The 17595-nt window shown below is 40.6% G+C and overlaps 2 protein-coding genes across 2 annotated transcripts in view; both read left to right on the forward strand.

The window, feature by feature from the left end:
- Window positions 1-1965: 1965 nt before the first annotated feature.
- The window catches only part of LOC145643368 (NACHT, LRR and PYD domains-containing protein 6-like), a 15773-nt gene continuing 143 nt past the window's right edge, over window positions 1966-17595 (forward strand). Inside the window, exons 1-7 of the mRNA XM_081704605.1 lie at window positions 1966-2087; window positions 3692-3773; window positions 4305-4421; window positions 5724-5840; window positions 10783-10840; window positions 11104-11308; window positions 11468-17595. The exon at window positions 11468-17595 is cut by the window's right edge and continues 143 nt beyond it. Coding sequence (XP_081560731.1) covers window positions 3721-3773; window positions 4305-4421; window positions 5724-5840; window positions 10783-10840; window positions 11104-11308; window positions 11468-11988 — 1071 coding nt within the window. The 5' untranslated portion in view covers window positions 1966-2087; window positions 3692-3720 and the 3' untranslated portion in view covers window positions 11989-17595. The remainder of the gene's footprint in view (window positions 2088-3691; window positions 3774-4304; window positions 4422-5723; window positions 5841-10782; window positions 10841-11103; window positions 11309-11467) is intronic.
- The window catches only part of LOC145652873 (protein NLRC3-like), a 5748-nt gene continuing 143 nt past the window's right edge, over window positions 11991-17595 (forward strand). Inside the window, exons 1-2 of the mRNA XM_081704604.1 lie at window positions 11991-13235; window positions 16135-17595. The exon at window positions 16135-17595 is cut by the window's right edge and continues 143 nt beyond it. Coding sequence (XP_081560730.1) covers window positions 12256-13235; window positions 16135-16237 — 1083 coding nt within the window. The 5' untranslated portion in view covers window positions 11991-12255 and the 3' untranslated portion in view covers window positions 16238-17595. The remainder of the gene's footprint in view (window positions 13236-16134) is intronic.

Below are 17595 nucleotides of genomic sequence, written 5' to 3' on the forward strand. Positions count from 1 at the left end.
ATGTTGAGGAAAACTCATCATGTTTCTCTATTGATTTAATTTGGCCTTTCACGATCGTTCCTGAATCCAGGGGATACACGGATAATATAAAATATTTTAGATATTTCTATAATTAACGGCGCACTTAATTTAATGATATAATAAATAATGCAAGTAATATTGATACTATTGCTGAAAACTATTAGAATATCCAATAATTCTGGTCGGACTATACCTTGAAAATCACCTTGTCCTCCTTCAGAAAAGCATGTAGGTATTTAGTGTGTTGGAACGCTTTTAAATAACTTACACTTTCCTTAGGTTGTGATGTCATAATTACATTCATGCGTCTTAGTGGAACAGTTCACTGACGCAGTAACGCCAGCAGTGGCAATTTGACTTTAAGTGTCTGACTTTTATCAAGCAGTAAAACCATTGTCATGCCTCTGATAAACCTGATCAGGAAGGAGACGTAACGGAAACCACAAGGTGGTCAATTTCAGAGCTACAGATATTAGTGGTAAATAATGTGGCTAATGAGTGAATTTGTACTCTACCAAAGTTGGTTACTAACACTAAATGGTAGCAGATTGGTAATTTTCCTTTATATAGCAGAGTATATTACTGTAAGTTCAAATAATATTTTTTCTTTATCTATTTGAGCAAATTCCCGAGTCATACATATTATACAGTATAAGAACAATATGTGTTAAATACATTCATATTTGTTTTGTGAAATGGCACATAATATTATGTATATGAAAGTGCCGCAATTATTTTAAAGTTCTAACTGTTTTATAATAACATTTGTATCATGATCATGAATGACTTTCCTTTTCATTCACAGTTAATAATAATGAAATTAAAGAATTGTGTTCTTGTGCGCAAGAACACAAAAACATTCGCGAGCGTACAGTATGTGTTTGTGTGTGCAGAAGAGCAAGTTTGTGTAAGAGCAGGATATATCTAAACACGTGCAAGCAGTTTTGTAGCAGAGCAAAGTAAATGTAAGCGAGAGCAGAGCAAATATGAGTGAGCACATGTAGATTTTGCATGCGAGCAAAGGAGATCCGTGAATGCTGCGAGTTACACGTCAATACTGTGTGAAAAAAAAATTAACAAAACAGATGTTTGATTTTGCACTTTTGCCAACACCAGATTAATGCAGATTATGTCCCTTGTGGTGTTTTGACCTTTTATTCAGAATTTTTGTCTGAAGTCCCTTAAAACATTCACTTATGTCTACAGCTCCATCATAACCTTGACCTTAGATGTTACCTACTAGTAAACAGATCTGCCTGATTAACGTCTTTTGGCTCGTCTTCTTCTCAGATACATGTCTGGGCACAAACTAAACGTTCACATACTGGCTTATACCACTACATCACTGGGCATGTGAACTGGACATGGCGATCAGCAGAGGAGAGACCCAAGATACCATTTGAAAATGGTTTATTCAAACACTCAAAATGGTTTGAACTGTCATATCAGGGGAGTGTATGCTAGAAACGAAACGTAATGACAATAAATAGTCATTTTATATAGAGTTTGTGAGCACAGAATAGGTATTACACACAAACTAATAACCTGTCTCTCTCTCTGTGTGTGTGTGTGTGTGTGTGTGTGTGTGTGTGTGTGTGTGTGTGTGTGTGTGTGTGAGTGAGTGTGTGTGTGTGTGTGTGTGTGTGTGAGTGTGTGTGTGTGTGTGTGTGTGTGTGTGTGTTTGTGTGTGTGTGAGTGTGTGTGTGTGTGTGTGTGAGTGTGTGTGTGTGTGTGTGTGTGTGAAAACCTAAGTAAACGTCTGCTCAGAACAGCTGTGCTGTATAAGCTCCATGACAAACAAAATTCTCCCACAGTCCAAATCCACTGCTAATTTACTGTCACTGTTCTACGCTATTCTGTGTTATTTAAATACAGTTCTATACTGTAGCTCTGATTTCTCTCTCCCGCAGAAGGTTGGATAAAGTGTTGTGACTGGTCACAGCAGTCCGGCCCCTAAAAAACAATTATCCTTGACAAAACCGGTTCAGTCCGGTTTAACGCGAAAGTGAAATTTTTGTGCTCCATTTTAAGAAGCGGAATGCAAATATCTTTAGAAAAGAAAGCCGGTGAGTATCTGAATCTGAGCTGTCAATCAAGAATTATATGAACTTATACTACTCAAAGAACAAGTTCTTAAATTTAATATTAACAGAATTTAATATTAACAGGTTAATGTCTGAAAACGTAAAGCTTTTAGCCGCTATTCTGTTGCAGTAGGTGTCTTCGTTTACGCGAAATGCAGCAATAGAACTGAGGTCGTCTGATTCAGAATAACCAAACTAAAGTCGTTCTAGGCTCATCTGAGAAATTGGTCCGAATCAATATGTTTACATGAACTGTATAAAAAGTACTAATAAACGCACTATATACTTAATATATTTATATTTTGTCCTCTACGCAGAAACAAACTGCGCAAATAGAACAGGCGTCGTACTGCAGGAAGTGTCACAAATGTCTCGGACTGTGAGCCAGTAGATCTAACAGTAAGTGTTTAGGTGTCCAACTAGATGTAGACTAGTTGTTTTATCAGGCTAAGACCGTGCTGTTTACACGATCATGTCGTAATTAGACTGACAGTGTGAGGTTAGTATTGTACCAATAGTGTGCATGTCAGTGTAACTAAAGAAGTAATATTTATAATATTTATTAGTAATATTATTAAGTGATATTTCGACACTGTTTCTTTGTATGACAGTGATTGAGTTAGTCTGTGACCCACTATGCACTTACAGAACACATTTTTCCTGCCTCTGTCTTCTTTTCCACTTTGGACTGATACTGTTCACTACACCCACGTTTTTGAGTTTGTTTTAGTGCTGTAAGATTACGTTTTAAACTTTATGCATTATTTGCTCATTTTAATAAACTATATTTTGTACTTATAAAGTTAGTAAAGGTGCCTGTCTACACCAAAGCTCTTCAAAAACATGAATGACTCTGTTTCTCTTTTGAGAACATTAAGCGAGAAAATACTGTAATGTCTCGCTTATAGGTGCATTCCGAGCTGAAGCGTGAATGTCTTGGTCGTGCTTCGTTAAAACGCGTGAATGTCTTGGTCGTGATTGATTAAAGCGCGTGAATGTCTTTTTCGTGATTGATTAAAGCGCGTGAATGTCTTGGTCGTGACTCGATAAACGGAGATCTTGGCTGCATTTCGGGCTGTGAACCAGTAGATCTGACAGAACGTGTTTACACGTCCAACTCGGCTACGTGTTTTGAACTGGCTAAGACAGTGATTTTATACGATCGTGTGTTAGTTCAACTAACAGTGTCAGACTAGTATTGTACCAACGGTGCGCATGTAAATCTAGCTTTTTTATGAAGTTCTGCGCTGTTTATTTGTGTGACAGTGATTTTGAGTATGCACTTATTATAAAAACACATCTTTACTGCCCTCTTTTGCAGTTTAGCCAGGGCTTTAGCCTGGTAGTGATCTTGACACTAACCTCTCTGTGCTCACATGAGGATGTTTACATTTGCATTTATAAAATTTAGCAGACACTCTTATCCTGAGCGACTTACAAAGGTGCTTTATTTATGTTTTTTGTAGCGACACAACAAATCACTTCTGTAAGTCTCTCTGGACAAGGGTGTCTGCCATATGCAGTAAATGTAAATATTGTAATTGAATATGTGTTCTGATTATTAATCTGCATGTGCGTGTTTGCAGGTGTACAGCTATAATCTGTAGGAGGAGACATGACCTCCAAAATACGTGTCTCTGGGGAACAGCACACACAGAAAGGAGACAGGTGAGAGAACATAAATAAACATACTTGCAGTGCATAGGTTTGTGCACTTATTTACTTGGGATATCTGAATAAATCTATATTTATTGCATTTAGTAGATGTTCTTAGCCACACAGACCTCTTAAAAGTGCTTTGATATCCATTCACAAAACCCTTGAATAGTACCAGCAGGTAACAATCTTAAATCAGATACTGCCAGAAACAGTTGTCTCTACTGAGACCGAGACACAATGCACAATACAAAGATGAAACATAAGTATAATCTTCAGAAAGTTTAAGACCAGCGTAATGCAATGTAAAGTAATGTAAAGATGCTCTCTGGTATAACTCTGATCATCTTGAAGATCACTTAGTAAATAACAAGAAACATAATAACGAATTTAGTGTTTTCAACATCTTTGTACGAATTCTTTAAAAAACATTAAATAAAAATCGCAATGATAGACATAAATGCATATTAATTTATTTGCACCATTTATACACACATTAGTATTTTGGCCTTAAAATAATATCTTTTTAATTGTGTATGTTAGTCTGATTCAGGGTAAGAGATCAGACTCCCCGGAACCCAGCAGTGTATCCATGAAGAGTGACCAGTCAATGGACATTCCATTAAAGTTCAGAGAGGGAGTGTATCCTACTGAGCTCAGGTAAGGATAATGTAGGGAATGTGCCTGTTCTACTGAGCTCAGGTAAGGATGATGTAGGGAATGTGACTGTTCTACTGAGCTCAGGTAAGGATGATGTAGGGAATGTGAGTGTTCTACTGAGCTCAGGTAAGGATGATGTAGGGAATGTGAGTGTTCTACTGAGCTCAGGTAAGGATGATGTAGGGAATGTGAGTGTTCTACTGAGCTCAGGTAAGGATGATGTAGGGAATGTGAGTGTTCTACTGAGCTCAGGTAAGGATGATGTAGGGAATGTGACTGTTCTGCTGAGCTCAGGTAAGGATGATGTAGGGAATGTGAGTGTTCTACTGAGCTCAGGTAAGGATGATGTAGGGAATGTGACTGTTCTACTGAGCTCAGCTAAGGATGATGTAGGGAATATAACTGTTCTACTGAGCTCAGGTAAGGATGATGTAGGGAATGTGGCTGTTCTACTGAGCTCAGATAAGATGGAGTCCTCCACATACACTTCAGAGAGGGAAAGTGTTCTGATGAGAGGTGATGGTCTCCTGGTTTAAGACAGTGTTCCTCACTCCCAGTCCCACCTGATCAAACTCATTCAGCTCATTATGAAGTTCTTCATGAGCTGTATCAGGTGTGTTGGAGCAGGAAAACACTAAACTGTGCAGTGCTGCAGGTTCCCAGCACTGGGAATGAGGAACACTGGATTAAATCAGTTCATCCATCTTTGGGAATGAGGAACACTGGATTAGGGGATTAAATCAGATCATCCAGCCTGCATATCCTGAGTGGGAAGAGGTTTGTGCACTTATTTACTTGGGATATCTGAATACATGTATATTTCTTGCATTTTTTAGATGCCCTTATCCAGACAAACTTCTTAAAAGTGCTTTGTAGTCCATTCACAAAACCCTTGGATAGTACCAGTAGGTAATATTCTTAAATAATCTTGATCTCTAATACTACCAGAAACATTTGTCTCTGCTGAGACTGAGACACAATACACAATACGGATGAAACATAAGTATAAACTTTAGAAAGTTCAGAAAGTTTAAAAGCCTAATAAACCTGGATAACCAAGTCAGGTTTGGAACGTGAGCCCAGAACAATAACTGGTCATCCACAATTACACAGAGACTTCTGCATCCTCACAGTGAGCAGAGAGTTCTCAAAGGGTAAAGTCACTGTGGAAATGAACTCTGGATTTGTGAGATGATTACTTTAGAAAATACACCAAAAATGTGAAACTATTTTAAGTTAGACTTTGGCAGTATAACACTATTTTGGCATTAAAACAATATCTTTTTTAATTGTGTGTTTTAGTTCTATTCAGGGTAAGAGATCAGACTCCCCGGAACCCAGCTGTGTATCCATGAAGAGTGACAAGTCAATGAAGATTCCAATGCAGTTCAGAGAGGGAGTGTATCCTACTGAGCTCAGGTAAGGATGATGTAGGGAATGTGACTGTTCTACTGAGCTCAGGTAAGGATGACGTAGGGAATGTGACTGTTCTACTGAGCTCAGGTAAAATGGAGTCCTCCACTTATACTTCAGAGAGGGAGAGTGTTCTGATGAGAGGTGATAGTCTCCTGGTTTAGGACAGTGTTCCTCACTCCCAGTCCCACCTGATCAAACTCACTCAGCTCATTATGAAGTTCTTCATGAGTTGCATCAGGTGTGTTGGAGCAGGAAAACACTAAACTGCAGTGCTGCAGGTTCCCAGCACTGGGAATGAGGAAGACTGGATTAGAGGATTAAATCAGATCATCCAGCACTTGGAGTGAGGAGCACTACATTAGGGGGATTAAATCAGTTTATCCAGCACTGGGAGTGAGGAACACTGAATTAGAAGATTAAATCGGTTCATCCAGCCTGCATATCCTGAGTGGGAAGAGGTTTGTGCACTTATTTACTTGAGATATCAGAATAAACGTATATTTATTGCATTTAGTAGATGCCCTTATCCAGACAGACTTCTTAAAAGTGCTTTGTTGTCCATTCAGAGAACCCTTGGATAGTACCAGTAGGTAATATTCTTAAATAATCTTGATCTCTGATACTGCCAGAAACAATTGTCTCTACTGAGACCGAGAAACAATACACAATACAGAAATGAAACATAAGTATAAACTTCAGAAAGTTTAAGACCAGCCGTACTGCTGCATTCTGGATCAGCTGTAAGGGCCTGGAGACACACATGGAGGAAGCAGCCAGGAGTGAGTTACAGTCACCCAGTCTCAAGGTAATGAGGGACTGGAGGAGCACCTGGGTGTCCTCTTTAGAGAGAAACAGTCGAATCTTCCAGATATTGTAAAGTATAAACCTGTAAGTGTGATACATGGGAGACACACACACACACACACACACACACACACACACACACACACACACACACAATGTCACAAGCATAGGGAGGTATCTATGAGGAGGGGTCTGTGCTATGACAGTACAGTTACAGATGTGCAAAAATAGTTATAGTTTATTAAAATATTAATTTTCAGTCTCCTTTATGCACAGTCTAATTCAGCCTCACAACACAGGTGTACGTTTACCAAGAATACAAAACACACCTGTACATTTACGAATATTTCCCTAAAGTTCAGCTTCTTTATTTAAAAACAATGGCAGTTATTCTAAAGCTGACTGTATACTGTATTCAGTATGTACTGTAATAATTAAATAATAATAAGTTTAAATTTAAATAGTGCATTTCTAAAATTCAAGGTTGCTTTACAATAGCAATACACATGGAAAGAGACATGAATTAACACATTTAGCACATTAATTTATCAACTATTAACAGAAGAAAGGTCATTAAAATGTTTATGTTTTAAGCGATTTGAAAGCAGAAATTGAAGACCAGAGATGGAGAGATTGTAGTAAAGTGTTCTATAGTTTTGAGGCCATGACACTAAAAGATCTGCCCCTACAGAGACTAATCTTAACTTAGGGATGGAGAGACAACCTGCATCAGAAGACCTAAGTGTATGGGTGGAGCAGTATGGATGTAGGAGTTCAGCTAAGTAGGGAGGTGCAAGACCATGCAGAGCTTTGAATGTAAGCAAGACGAGTTTATACTGAATGTGTTGAGGGACAGGGAGCCAGTGTAACTGATGTAGAATCGGGGTGTTTTGGGCTGACATTTTTTAACATCTAAGAGAATTCTGGGGTGTAAATGAAGAGAGAGTTGCAGTAATCAAGATGGGATGTGATGAAAGCATGAACCAGAGTTTCAGCACCTTGTCTGGAGAGCAAGTCTACTGATATTGTGACTGTAAAAAAAAAGGCATTTTTAACCATTGACATGATGTGGGGTTGAAAGAGTGAGGAGTACACCAAAGTTCCAAAATGCAGTTGATGATTTGACCAAGACCCATCTAGACTGAGTTTAAAATCAGTTAATTTAGCGATTATGGATTTAGAACCAATAACTAAAATTTTATTTTGTAAGGATTTAACTCTAGGAAGTTTATGTTCATCCACTGTTTGAGATCTTTGATACAAGAGAGTAAAGCAGGAAGTGGTAAGGTAGTGTTACCTTTGGTGCTACTATAAATCTGAGTGTCATCAGCATAACAGTGGAAACGGAGACCATGCCTGCGGATAATCTGACCAAGGGGCAACATATCGATTAAATAGGAGAGGACCAGGCACCGATCCCTAGAGAACATCTTGGGTAACGGTAACAGTGTGTGATTTGTGTTTACCAAGTGTGACAAAATGTGATCTATTAGAGATATAGGAGATAAACCATTCAAGAACTGTATTAGTAATCCCAATGTCTGAGAGGCAGCTGATAAGTATGCTATGGTTTAATTGTGTCAAACACAGCACTTCTATCTAGAAGATCTAGAAGGAGGAGAACACACAGGGCACCAGAGTCAGTAGAGAGAAGGGGATCATTGAAACCATGTAACAGGGCTCTCTCAGTGTTGTGCATAGTATGGAAGTCAGATTGGAAAGGTTCAAATAGATCCTGAGTATTTAAGAAAGATTGTAGTTGAGAGGCTGGAACCCTGAGTAGACAGGGGAGACTGGAAATGGGTCAGTAATTATCAAGTAGTGCAGCATTTAGTCCTGTTTTATAAAGAATGGCAGTTAAAGCTGAGGTTTTGAGAGCTGTAGGGACAGAATCCGAAGGGAAGCATTAATGAGAAGACATGGGAGAAATAGCAGAAGAACACTTAAGAAGAGGAGTTGGGGCAGGATCAAGCTGTAGGTAGATGAGCTGGATTTAGCTACAGTAGTAATGCTGTTACTGAACATTGCTGAGCTCCTCTTTTAATGACTAGACAAAAACAAACTCTCTTGATTACAGTTTAAGTTTCAAGTTTGGTTTATTTGTCATGTACATAGATAACTCGCAGTGAAATGGTTTGAGAGTGCTCTGTCCAAATTGAGGGAAAAAAACAGGGGTACATAAGGAAATATCTCTCTCTCTCTCTCTCTCTCTCTCTCTCTCTCTCTCTCTCTCTCTCTCTCTATATATATATATATATATATATATATATATATATATATATATATATATATATATATATATATATATATATATATATATATATATATAGAACAATGTATGTACAATATATGTATAATATGTTTATCAGGCTTTGCCAGAAATGTAGCACAAAATAGTCCGTGGATCAGTGTGTGTTTACATGTGCACATAGTCTGGCTAATATTATTCTAGAACACATGCTTTAATCAGCCTAAGCTTAGGTCAACTAAGACACTATGTCACACTATAACAATCAGACTGTAATATTAACATGATCATATCTAAGTAAGACAGTTGTAGACTAATATAAGATCATGGGTGTACATGTAAACATAGATAGTGAGGGGTTAACACTTGTGTAACAGTTGATTAATCTGCTTGTATTATTCCTAGAAATATAAAAATCTTGGTGTTATCTTTGATCCAGATCTCAGATTTGAACAGCAAATCAATTCTGTTATTAGGAATAATTTTTACAAGTTCAGAGAAATTTCCCAAAATCAAATTCTTTGTTCATGCTTAGGAACAAGTCATCTACTCACTGGCACTCAGAGTTGTTCAGATCAGCTGTTGCCTGTTCTAAAATCTCGGCTGAAGCTGAAGTGTGACTGTGTCTGTTCCACAGTCTTGACTGAAGCTGAAGTGTGACTGTGTCTATTCTACAGTCTCGACTGAAGCTGAAGTGTGACTGTGTCTGTTCTACAGTCTCGACTGAAGCTGAAGTGTGACTGTGTCTTTCTACAGTCTCGACTGAAGCTGAAGTGTGACTGTGTCTGTTCAGCTGCAGCACTGAGGCTGTGGAACAGTCCTTCTCTGAATATCAGCTCTGCTCCCTCTTGTGCAGATTTCAAACACTTCTTTTTACCCTGACATTTTCGTTTCTCTGTCCATGTTTATGTTTGATGGCACATTTCCTTTTGTTTTACATTTCACAGGTTTTTGTTAAGACATTTTTCCTAACTTTCCACAGCACTTTGATCATTGCTGTTGTGGTAAATGTGCTCTATAAATAAAATGTACTTATTTTCTAACAAATCATCTTGTAAAGGAGCCCTTTTGTCTGTTTTGCTTTCCCTTGTCATCCTTTGTTTATTGTTGTATCTGTGTGTTGTCCTTCTCCCTGCTCCTCCCACCATTCCTGCCACTCCCCAGCCTAACTCCACCCACCATTCCTGCCAAAGCCCCAGCCTAACTCCTCCCACCATTCCGGCCACTTTCCAGCCTAACTCCTCCCACCATTTCTGCCACTTTCCAGCCTAACTCCTCCCACCATTCCTGCCTCTCTCCAGCCTAATTCCACCTACCATTCCTGCCACTCTCCAGCCTATCTCCACTCACCATTCCTGCCACTCCCCAGCCTAACTCCTCCCACCATTCCTGCCGCTCCCCAGCCTAACTCCTCCCACCATTCCTGCCAATTTCCAGCCTAACTCCACCCACCATTCCTGCCACTTTCCAGCCTAACTCCACCCACCATTCCTGCCACTACTGACCTAACTCCACCTGCCATTCCAGCCACTTGTCCTTAGTCTCTGCATTGTTCTCTTCCCAGATTCCTCCATGTATATACTTCTCCTGTTTCCTGTCTTCCTGTTCTTGTTTGTTGACCTTTGTTTTCTTGTGGCTGAGTGTGTTTAGCACATTTGCTTTACTTTCACTTTCTATTAAAAGCCTTTTTGAGTTTCTACACTCACACCTGCATCTTCATCCTTTCTGCTGCTGCACACCAGGCAGCATCACAGATCTGTTATAAAATGCAGAAACGCAAGTGTTGATAATATATAATCTTGTATATTATCTACTTGTCTGTATAATCATGTGTTGTGCAGGTATGAATGTGCTACATATTCCTCCATAAAAGTCTGTTGTGTTTGTCCACAGTGTACAAAGAGAAAAAGCAGAACTCACCTACAGAAAACAACTGGAGTCCATATTCAAGGTATGTAAGTGTGGGGGTGATTTCTAGTATATTTGGGTTTTAGGATGTAACAGAAGTAATAAGATTACTTTTTCCATTAAGTAATGAGTACAGTAATCCCATTACAATTTTAGATAAGTGATGAGTAATGGATTACTTTTTTTTAAGTAACTACCCAAACACTGCCAGAATGTTCTCCATCATGAAACAAAATCATGTAGTGATCTCTCTCTGTAACATGGTGGTGTTTTTTTGATTGTCTGTTGCTGTTTATTCCTAACCAGGAGCTGGAGCACAAAGTCGTCTCTCTGGTGAAGAAGGAGCTGAAGAAGTTTAAGAAGCTGCTGAGTCCAGATTACCCAGCATGCTCTGAGAGAGAGGTGGAGGATGAGGAGGATCAGAGCAGTGCCAGAGAGGGAGCGCTGAAGATCACACTGCATGTCATGGGGAACATGAACCAGACAGACCTTGCTAACACACTACAGAGCAGTAAGAGCTCTGGATCATGGCTTTATGATGGCAGTATCACTATAACTAAATTTTGTCCTCTGTGTTTGTGCAAAGTGTTTCAGCGTTTTGATAAATTACTTCAACATCAAAGATAACAAGAAAATAAAATATTTGTGATCATGTTCTTCTGTTTATTAGAGCTATTCTCTGAATATCAACGAAATCTCAAACACAAACTAATGGATACATTTAAAAGAATTAATGAAGGAATTTCCCAACAAGGAAGCTCAACTCTTCTGAATGAGATCTACACAGAGCTCTACATCACAGAGGGAGGGAGTGGAGAGGTCAATAATGAACACGAGGTGAGACAGATTGAGACAGCATCCAGGAGACCAGCAACACAGGAGACACCCATCAAATGCAATGACCTCTTTAAAGACAAACCCATCAGAAGAGTGCTGACTAAAGGAGTTGCTGGAATTGGGAAAACGGTCTCTGTTCAGAAGTTCATTCTGGACTGGGCTGAAGGAAGAGCAAATCAGGACGTCCTCTTCATATTTCCACTTCCTTTTAGGGAGCTGAATTTGATGAAGGAGAAAATGTTCAGTCTGATGGATCTACTTCATCACTTTTTCCCAGAAACAAAACAATTACAATTAATACACTGTGATGCTTACAAAGTCATTTTCATCTTTGATGGTCTGGATGAGTGTTGACTTCCTCTAGATTTCCAGAACAATGAGAACTTGTGGAATGTAACAGAGTCGACCTCGGTGGATGTGCTGCTGACAAACCTCATCAAGGGGAATCTGCTTCCCTCTGCTCTCCTCTGGATAACCTCTCGACCTGCAGCAGCCAATCAGATCCCTCCTGAGTGTGTTGATCAGGTAACAGAGGTACGAGGGTTCAGTGACCCTCAGAAAGAGGAGTACTTCAGGAAGAGAATCAGTGATCAGAGCCTGGCCAACAAAATCATCACACACATGAAGTCATCAAGAAGCCTCTACATCATGTGTCACATTCCAGTCTTCTGTTGGATTGCAGCCACTGTTCTAGAGAGAATGTTGGGTGAAGCAGAGAGTGGAGAGATCCCCAAGACTCTGACTCAAATGTTCACACACTTTCTGATCTTTCAGATCAAACACAAGGATAGAAAGTACCATGGAAACACTGACACTGATCCTCAACAGACTAAAAAGTCAATTCTGGCACTGGGAAAACTGGCTTTCCAACAGCTGGAAAAGGGCAACCTGATCTTCTATGAGGAAGACCTAAGAGAGTGTGGCATTGATGTCAAAGTAGTGTCACTGTACTCAGGAGTGCGTACCCAAATCTTCAGAGAGGAGTCTGGGCTTCACCTGGGGAAGGTGTTCAGCTTTGTGCATCTGAGCATTCATGAGTTTCTGGCTGCTTTATATGCATTTCTCTCCTTCATCTCCAAAAAGAAAAATGTGTTGAAACAGCAAAAGAAAGGTCTCTTTAAAAGATCAACCATGTCTGACTTCCTTATGAATGCAGTGGACAAGGCCTTACAGAGTGAGAACGAACATCTGGACCTTTTCCTCCGCTTCCTTCTGGGTCTCTCACTGGAGTCCAATCAGACTCTCTTATCAGGCCTACTGACACAGAGGAAAAGAAGCTCTCACAGCAAAGAGGAAACAGTCAAATACATCAAGGAGAAGATCAGGGAGAATCCATCTCCAGAGAAATCCATCAATCTGTTCCACTGTCTGAGTGAACTAAAGGATCATTCTCTAGTACTGGAAGTCCAGACATACCTGAGCAGAGGAGGTGACCATTGTCTCCATGGAGCCAGTCTCTCTCCAGCTCAGTGGTCAGCTCTGGTGTTTGTGTTGCTGAACTCAGAAGAGGAGCTGGATGAGTTTGACCTGAGTAAATATGACCCATCAGAGGAATGTCTACTGAGACTGCTTCCATTGGTTACAGCATCCAGAAAAGCTGTGTGAGTATTTTCATTCATAAACACATTACTGCACTGGTGTTAGTACATCATGATCTCCATCATAAGGTACTTTGTTAATTTGTGAGTGTTCCTTAAACCCCTCTGTATCCTGTACCCTAATCACTATGCAAGGTGTTAGCTGACCAAATCATTAATCCTAAAGTGCTTCTTAAGTGTCTTTGTGCTGCCTTTCCTCTGAGTACAGGCAGTGCTCAACAAATGCACCACAAAAAACCTATCACACACTTCTCTCTCTCTCTCTCTCTCTCTCTCTCTCTCTCTTTCTTACACACACACACACACACACACACACACACACACACACACACTGTAAGTGTATATTTCTCTCTTACACACATTGACATTATAACTCTTTCACTTGTTACAGTGTTCACTTACCCCTGCCCTGCTTACCTACAACCAGCGATGGAAACAGGTGTAGACCAACATTTAAGATGTGTAAAATATAATACATTTATCTGACTGAATTATAATTACAAAGGTATTAGAGTAAATTCTATTGTGTAGCACAGTTTAATTGATGAGAATATGTATAACTAACTTTATAAAGTTACTTAAGCATTTACATTATGTCATACTACCTGAATGTTACCCAATAGATGGATATAAAGTAAGAGAGAGGTAAAGAAAGAGTGAGCGAGAGAGAGAAGTAGAGAGAGAAAGCCCCAGGTAGAGGTTTCTCCAAACCTCACTGCTCAGTCCACCAGCTCTGCTCCAGCTCCACTCCAACTCTCCCCCTAAACCCTCCACCTCCAGACCCTGACTTCAGTCTTATCTTCACCAAGACCAGGTGGTTTACCATCACTGACCAATCACAACTAACCACATTCTCTTATCACCCACACCATGGGACAGCAATCAGGTATCACTGACGCAGGAACTCAGCTGGTGGTAGGACAGTGATTTACAGTCGTGAATAACAACTCACTTCCTGTAAAAGTGACCGTGATGTGACCCCTCTTGTATGTGTCACGTCTGCACTTCCTGTCATACTTGTTTCCCCTCTTTGGTCTTCCTAGTGCTGACCTTTGTCTATTTACACTGTTTGCCTTTTTGACTGTGGTCCTGCCTGAGAGGCCCAGCAGATGCAGCAGGACTAGAGCAGGTGAAGGGTACTGTGGAGAGACAGGCTGAGGGGATGGAGATGGACATTCTTCTCCACACACATCAGTTCCTCCTCTTATCCTAAGAGACACTGATGAACCAGTATATCCAGGGCTTTCTCCTCTTCTGGGGTTTGTGTGGACATCACTCCCCACTGCTCAGTGTGAACTGCCTGCACTTAATCTCTGCACAATATCATCACACTGCTTCTTTATCTCTGTTACACAAACTAACAGTTTTGTTCAGTTTCCTCCAAGGGAATATGGAACTCCTTTATAAAATTTAACTCACCCTTCTGTCTCTCCTCCACAACTTTACCAACTGAATCCGTGTCTGGTAGCGTCTTTGATCAAATTATCGTAATTCTGTTTGACTATTAATCTATTGTTTGCCTGTTGACTTGTGGGACTGTTTCCAAACTTAGGCAGGGGTGGAGTTAACAAAGAAGCAATTTGAACTTGCTCTGAATTAAAAGCGTGCGTGTGTATGTGTGTGCGTGTGTGTGTGTGTGTGTGTGTGTGTGTGTGTGTGTGTGTGTGTGTGTGTGTGTGTGTGTGTGTGTTATACAAGAGAGAGAACAGAAATCACCATCTTGATGCATAATTAACCGATCAATTTAACATGTCTGTTCAATGCAGTTAAATTAATAGTGGTGTGTTGTAATAAGGAATAAGCACATTTTGTGTTTTGTCTGTGTGTGGATTTCAGAAAGAACAGTAGAGACAGGTAGATAAAGAGAATAGAGATATTTTGTTTATCTAAATCAGTAGTTCTCAAACATTTTAGACCAAGTGTCTCCTATAAATCATCCCACAGATACACAGACGGTGATCACTTACCATTTCAGTAAGAGGGTTGAGGAGTTTAGCTGAGTAAAGCTGTACGATGTCCAGGATGAGGGCAGTGGTCTTCAAACACAGATCTGACTCTGCCTCCATTTTGTTATGGTACTCAGTCTTGATTGTGGTGAGAGCAGAGAGGTTATTCTCACAACAGAAAGTATCAACCCCACTAGCGAAGAACATCAAAACCTGCACAGCTTTTAATGAGAAGGTTGAAAATTCACTCTGTCTTTGGATCCAGAAGTTCTACAATTACATCTGTTTGAATTCTGACATCAGTATCTCATCAGATGATAACTGGAGCAGCTTCTCTTATTCAGCACAGATCAGATCCTCAGTCATTCCTATGAGGTGAAAGGTGAAGGGGTTCCCGATGGCCCTGATTATGTCACACACTTCAAAAAGTGTCAGAGAGGCCCTGCGTTCAATGTTAAGCTCATCAAAACAGGAGAAACTATCAACGAGATAGACTAATTTTTCCTGCCATACTGAGTGTCCAAATACACTCACAAAGGGAGATTGTTGTTCTTGCATAAACACGTGTAGCTCAGATGCAGTGCAAAGAGCCTTGTGAGCACTTTTCCCCTTGATAACGTCTCACTTCAGCACGAAGCAAATGTTGCACATGTTCACTGCCCAGTACCTCACAAAGCACATTGAACAAAGTTATTGGTTGAGCCTTTATTAACTTCACTGCATCATTCCTCCTGATATCGGTTTCCTGATGTTATGACATTATCCTGTGCTTTTGCTGGGTTTACATGTTTTATCATTTTATCTAGTGAAAAGATAAAGATGACGCCAGAGAGGTCGACTGCTGTCACCACTCCTCCGACCGTACTTTGTACTTTCTCCGAAATTCTTGCCTTCTTATCTTTTCTTTTTACTATGATGCGCATCTCTTATGACAGAAACACTCTTGTTTCTTTCAGTTTACAAAATACTCACCTCAAACCATTTCTAACCTCAGACCTAAGTTGGCAGAGTGAGATCCTAAGGGAAAACAAAGGACGCAACACAAAGAAATGGCCGTGAGGAAAGGGAGCCGGTGTAAGGAACAGGCTGAGGCCTCAGGCACACTGAGCTCCCTTACCTAGCATCCTGCTAGCCAATGTCCAGTCTCTGGATAACAAGCTCGACAACCTCTGGGCCAGGATAAAGTTCCAGAGGGACATTCGGGACTGCAATCTCCTCTGCCTCACTGAGACCCAGCGGTACCGAGCCATGCCATCCACCTGGCCGAGTTTTTCTCGGTGCGCCGCATGGACAGAATAGCAGAATCGGGGAAGTCGAGAGGCGGTGATGTGTGCATGATGGTAAACAATGGCTGGTGTGATAACGATAATGTTGTTACTCTCGCCCGGTCTTGCTCACCCAGTCCTTTTTACCTTCCTCGTGAGTTCACTCTGATCATCGGCAATACCGTGTACATTCCAGCTCAGGCTAACACGGACATCGCACTGTGACAACTCCTTGAGGCTCTTAAACAGTTTCAGTTAAATCACCGGGACACTGCACTTATTGTGGTTAGGGATTTTAACAGCACTAACCTCAAACATGCATTGCCAAACATTTATCAGCACATAACCTGCCCCACAAGAGGCAATAGGATACTAGACCACTGCTACACCCAATACAAAGATGCAAGTCGCAAGCTCATCCACTATTTGGTATGTCAGACCATGCTGCCATCTTCCTCATACCAAAATATAAACAAAGGCTGAAACTGGAAACTCTGGTTCAGAGGGAGGTCACTTCATCACCTCTTCACTGCCAGCCATTGACCCATTGCAGTTTGCATACTGTCACAACCGCTGCACTGATGATGCAATTGCAAATATGCTCCGCAGCACACTGACCCACCTGGACAAAGAGAGGGGTAACTATGTTAAAATGCTTATAGTTCAGCATTTAACACCATTATCCCCTCCATACTCACTACCAAGTTGGAGGACCTGGGACTACATCCATCCCTGTGAGACTGGATCTCCAACTTCCTAACAGATAGAACACAATCAGTAAGGGTAGGCAACTGTGTTTCATCCACACTCATCCTCAGTACTGGAGTAGGTTAAGCACCTAGAGAACTGGTGCCAGCAAAAATAATCTACTCCTCAACGTCCGCAAGACAAAGGAGCTGATTGTGGACTGCAGCAAAAAGCAGGAGCGGCATTATCAACCTGTTCAGATCGCCGGAACCATGGGGGAAAGAGTTGACAGGTTCAGGTACCCTGGAGTTCAGACTGCCCTCCAAGGTGCTGCGGAACTTCTACACCTGCACTATTGAGAGCATCCTCACGGGGAACACCACAGTTTTTTTCAGACAAATTCTATGCTACTCTTATACTTTATTTTCTCTTTTCTTTTCAAATACATTTTCAGAATTTATTTTA

This window comes from Electrophorus electricus, chromosome 21, assembly GCF_041902795.1.
Source record: "Electrophorus electricus isolate QZ-2024a chromosome 21, ASM4190279v1, whole genome shotgun sequence".
Lineage (NCBI taxonomy): Eukaryota > Metazoa > Chordata > Actinopteri > Gymnotiformes > Gymnotidae > Electrophorus > Electrophorus electricus.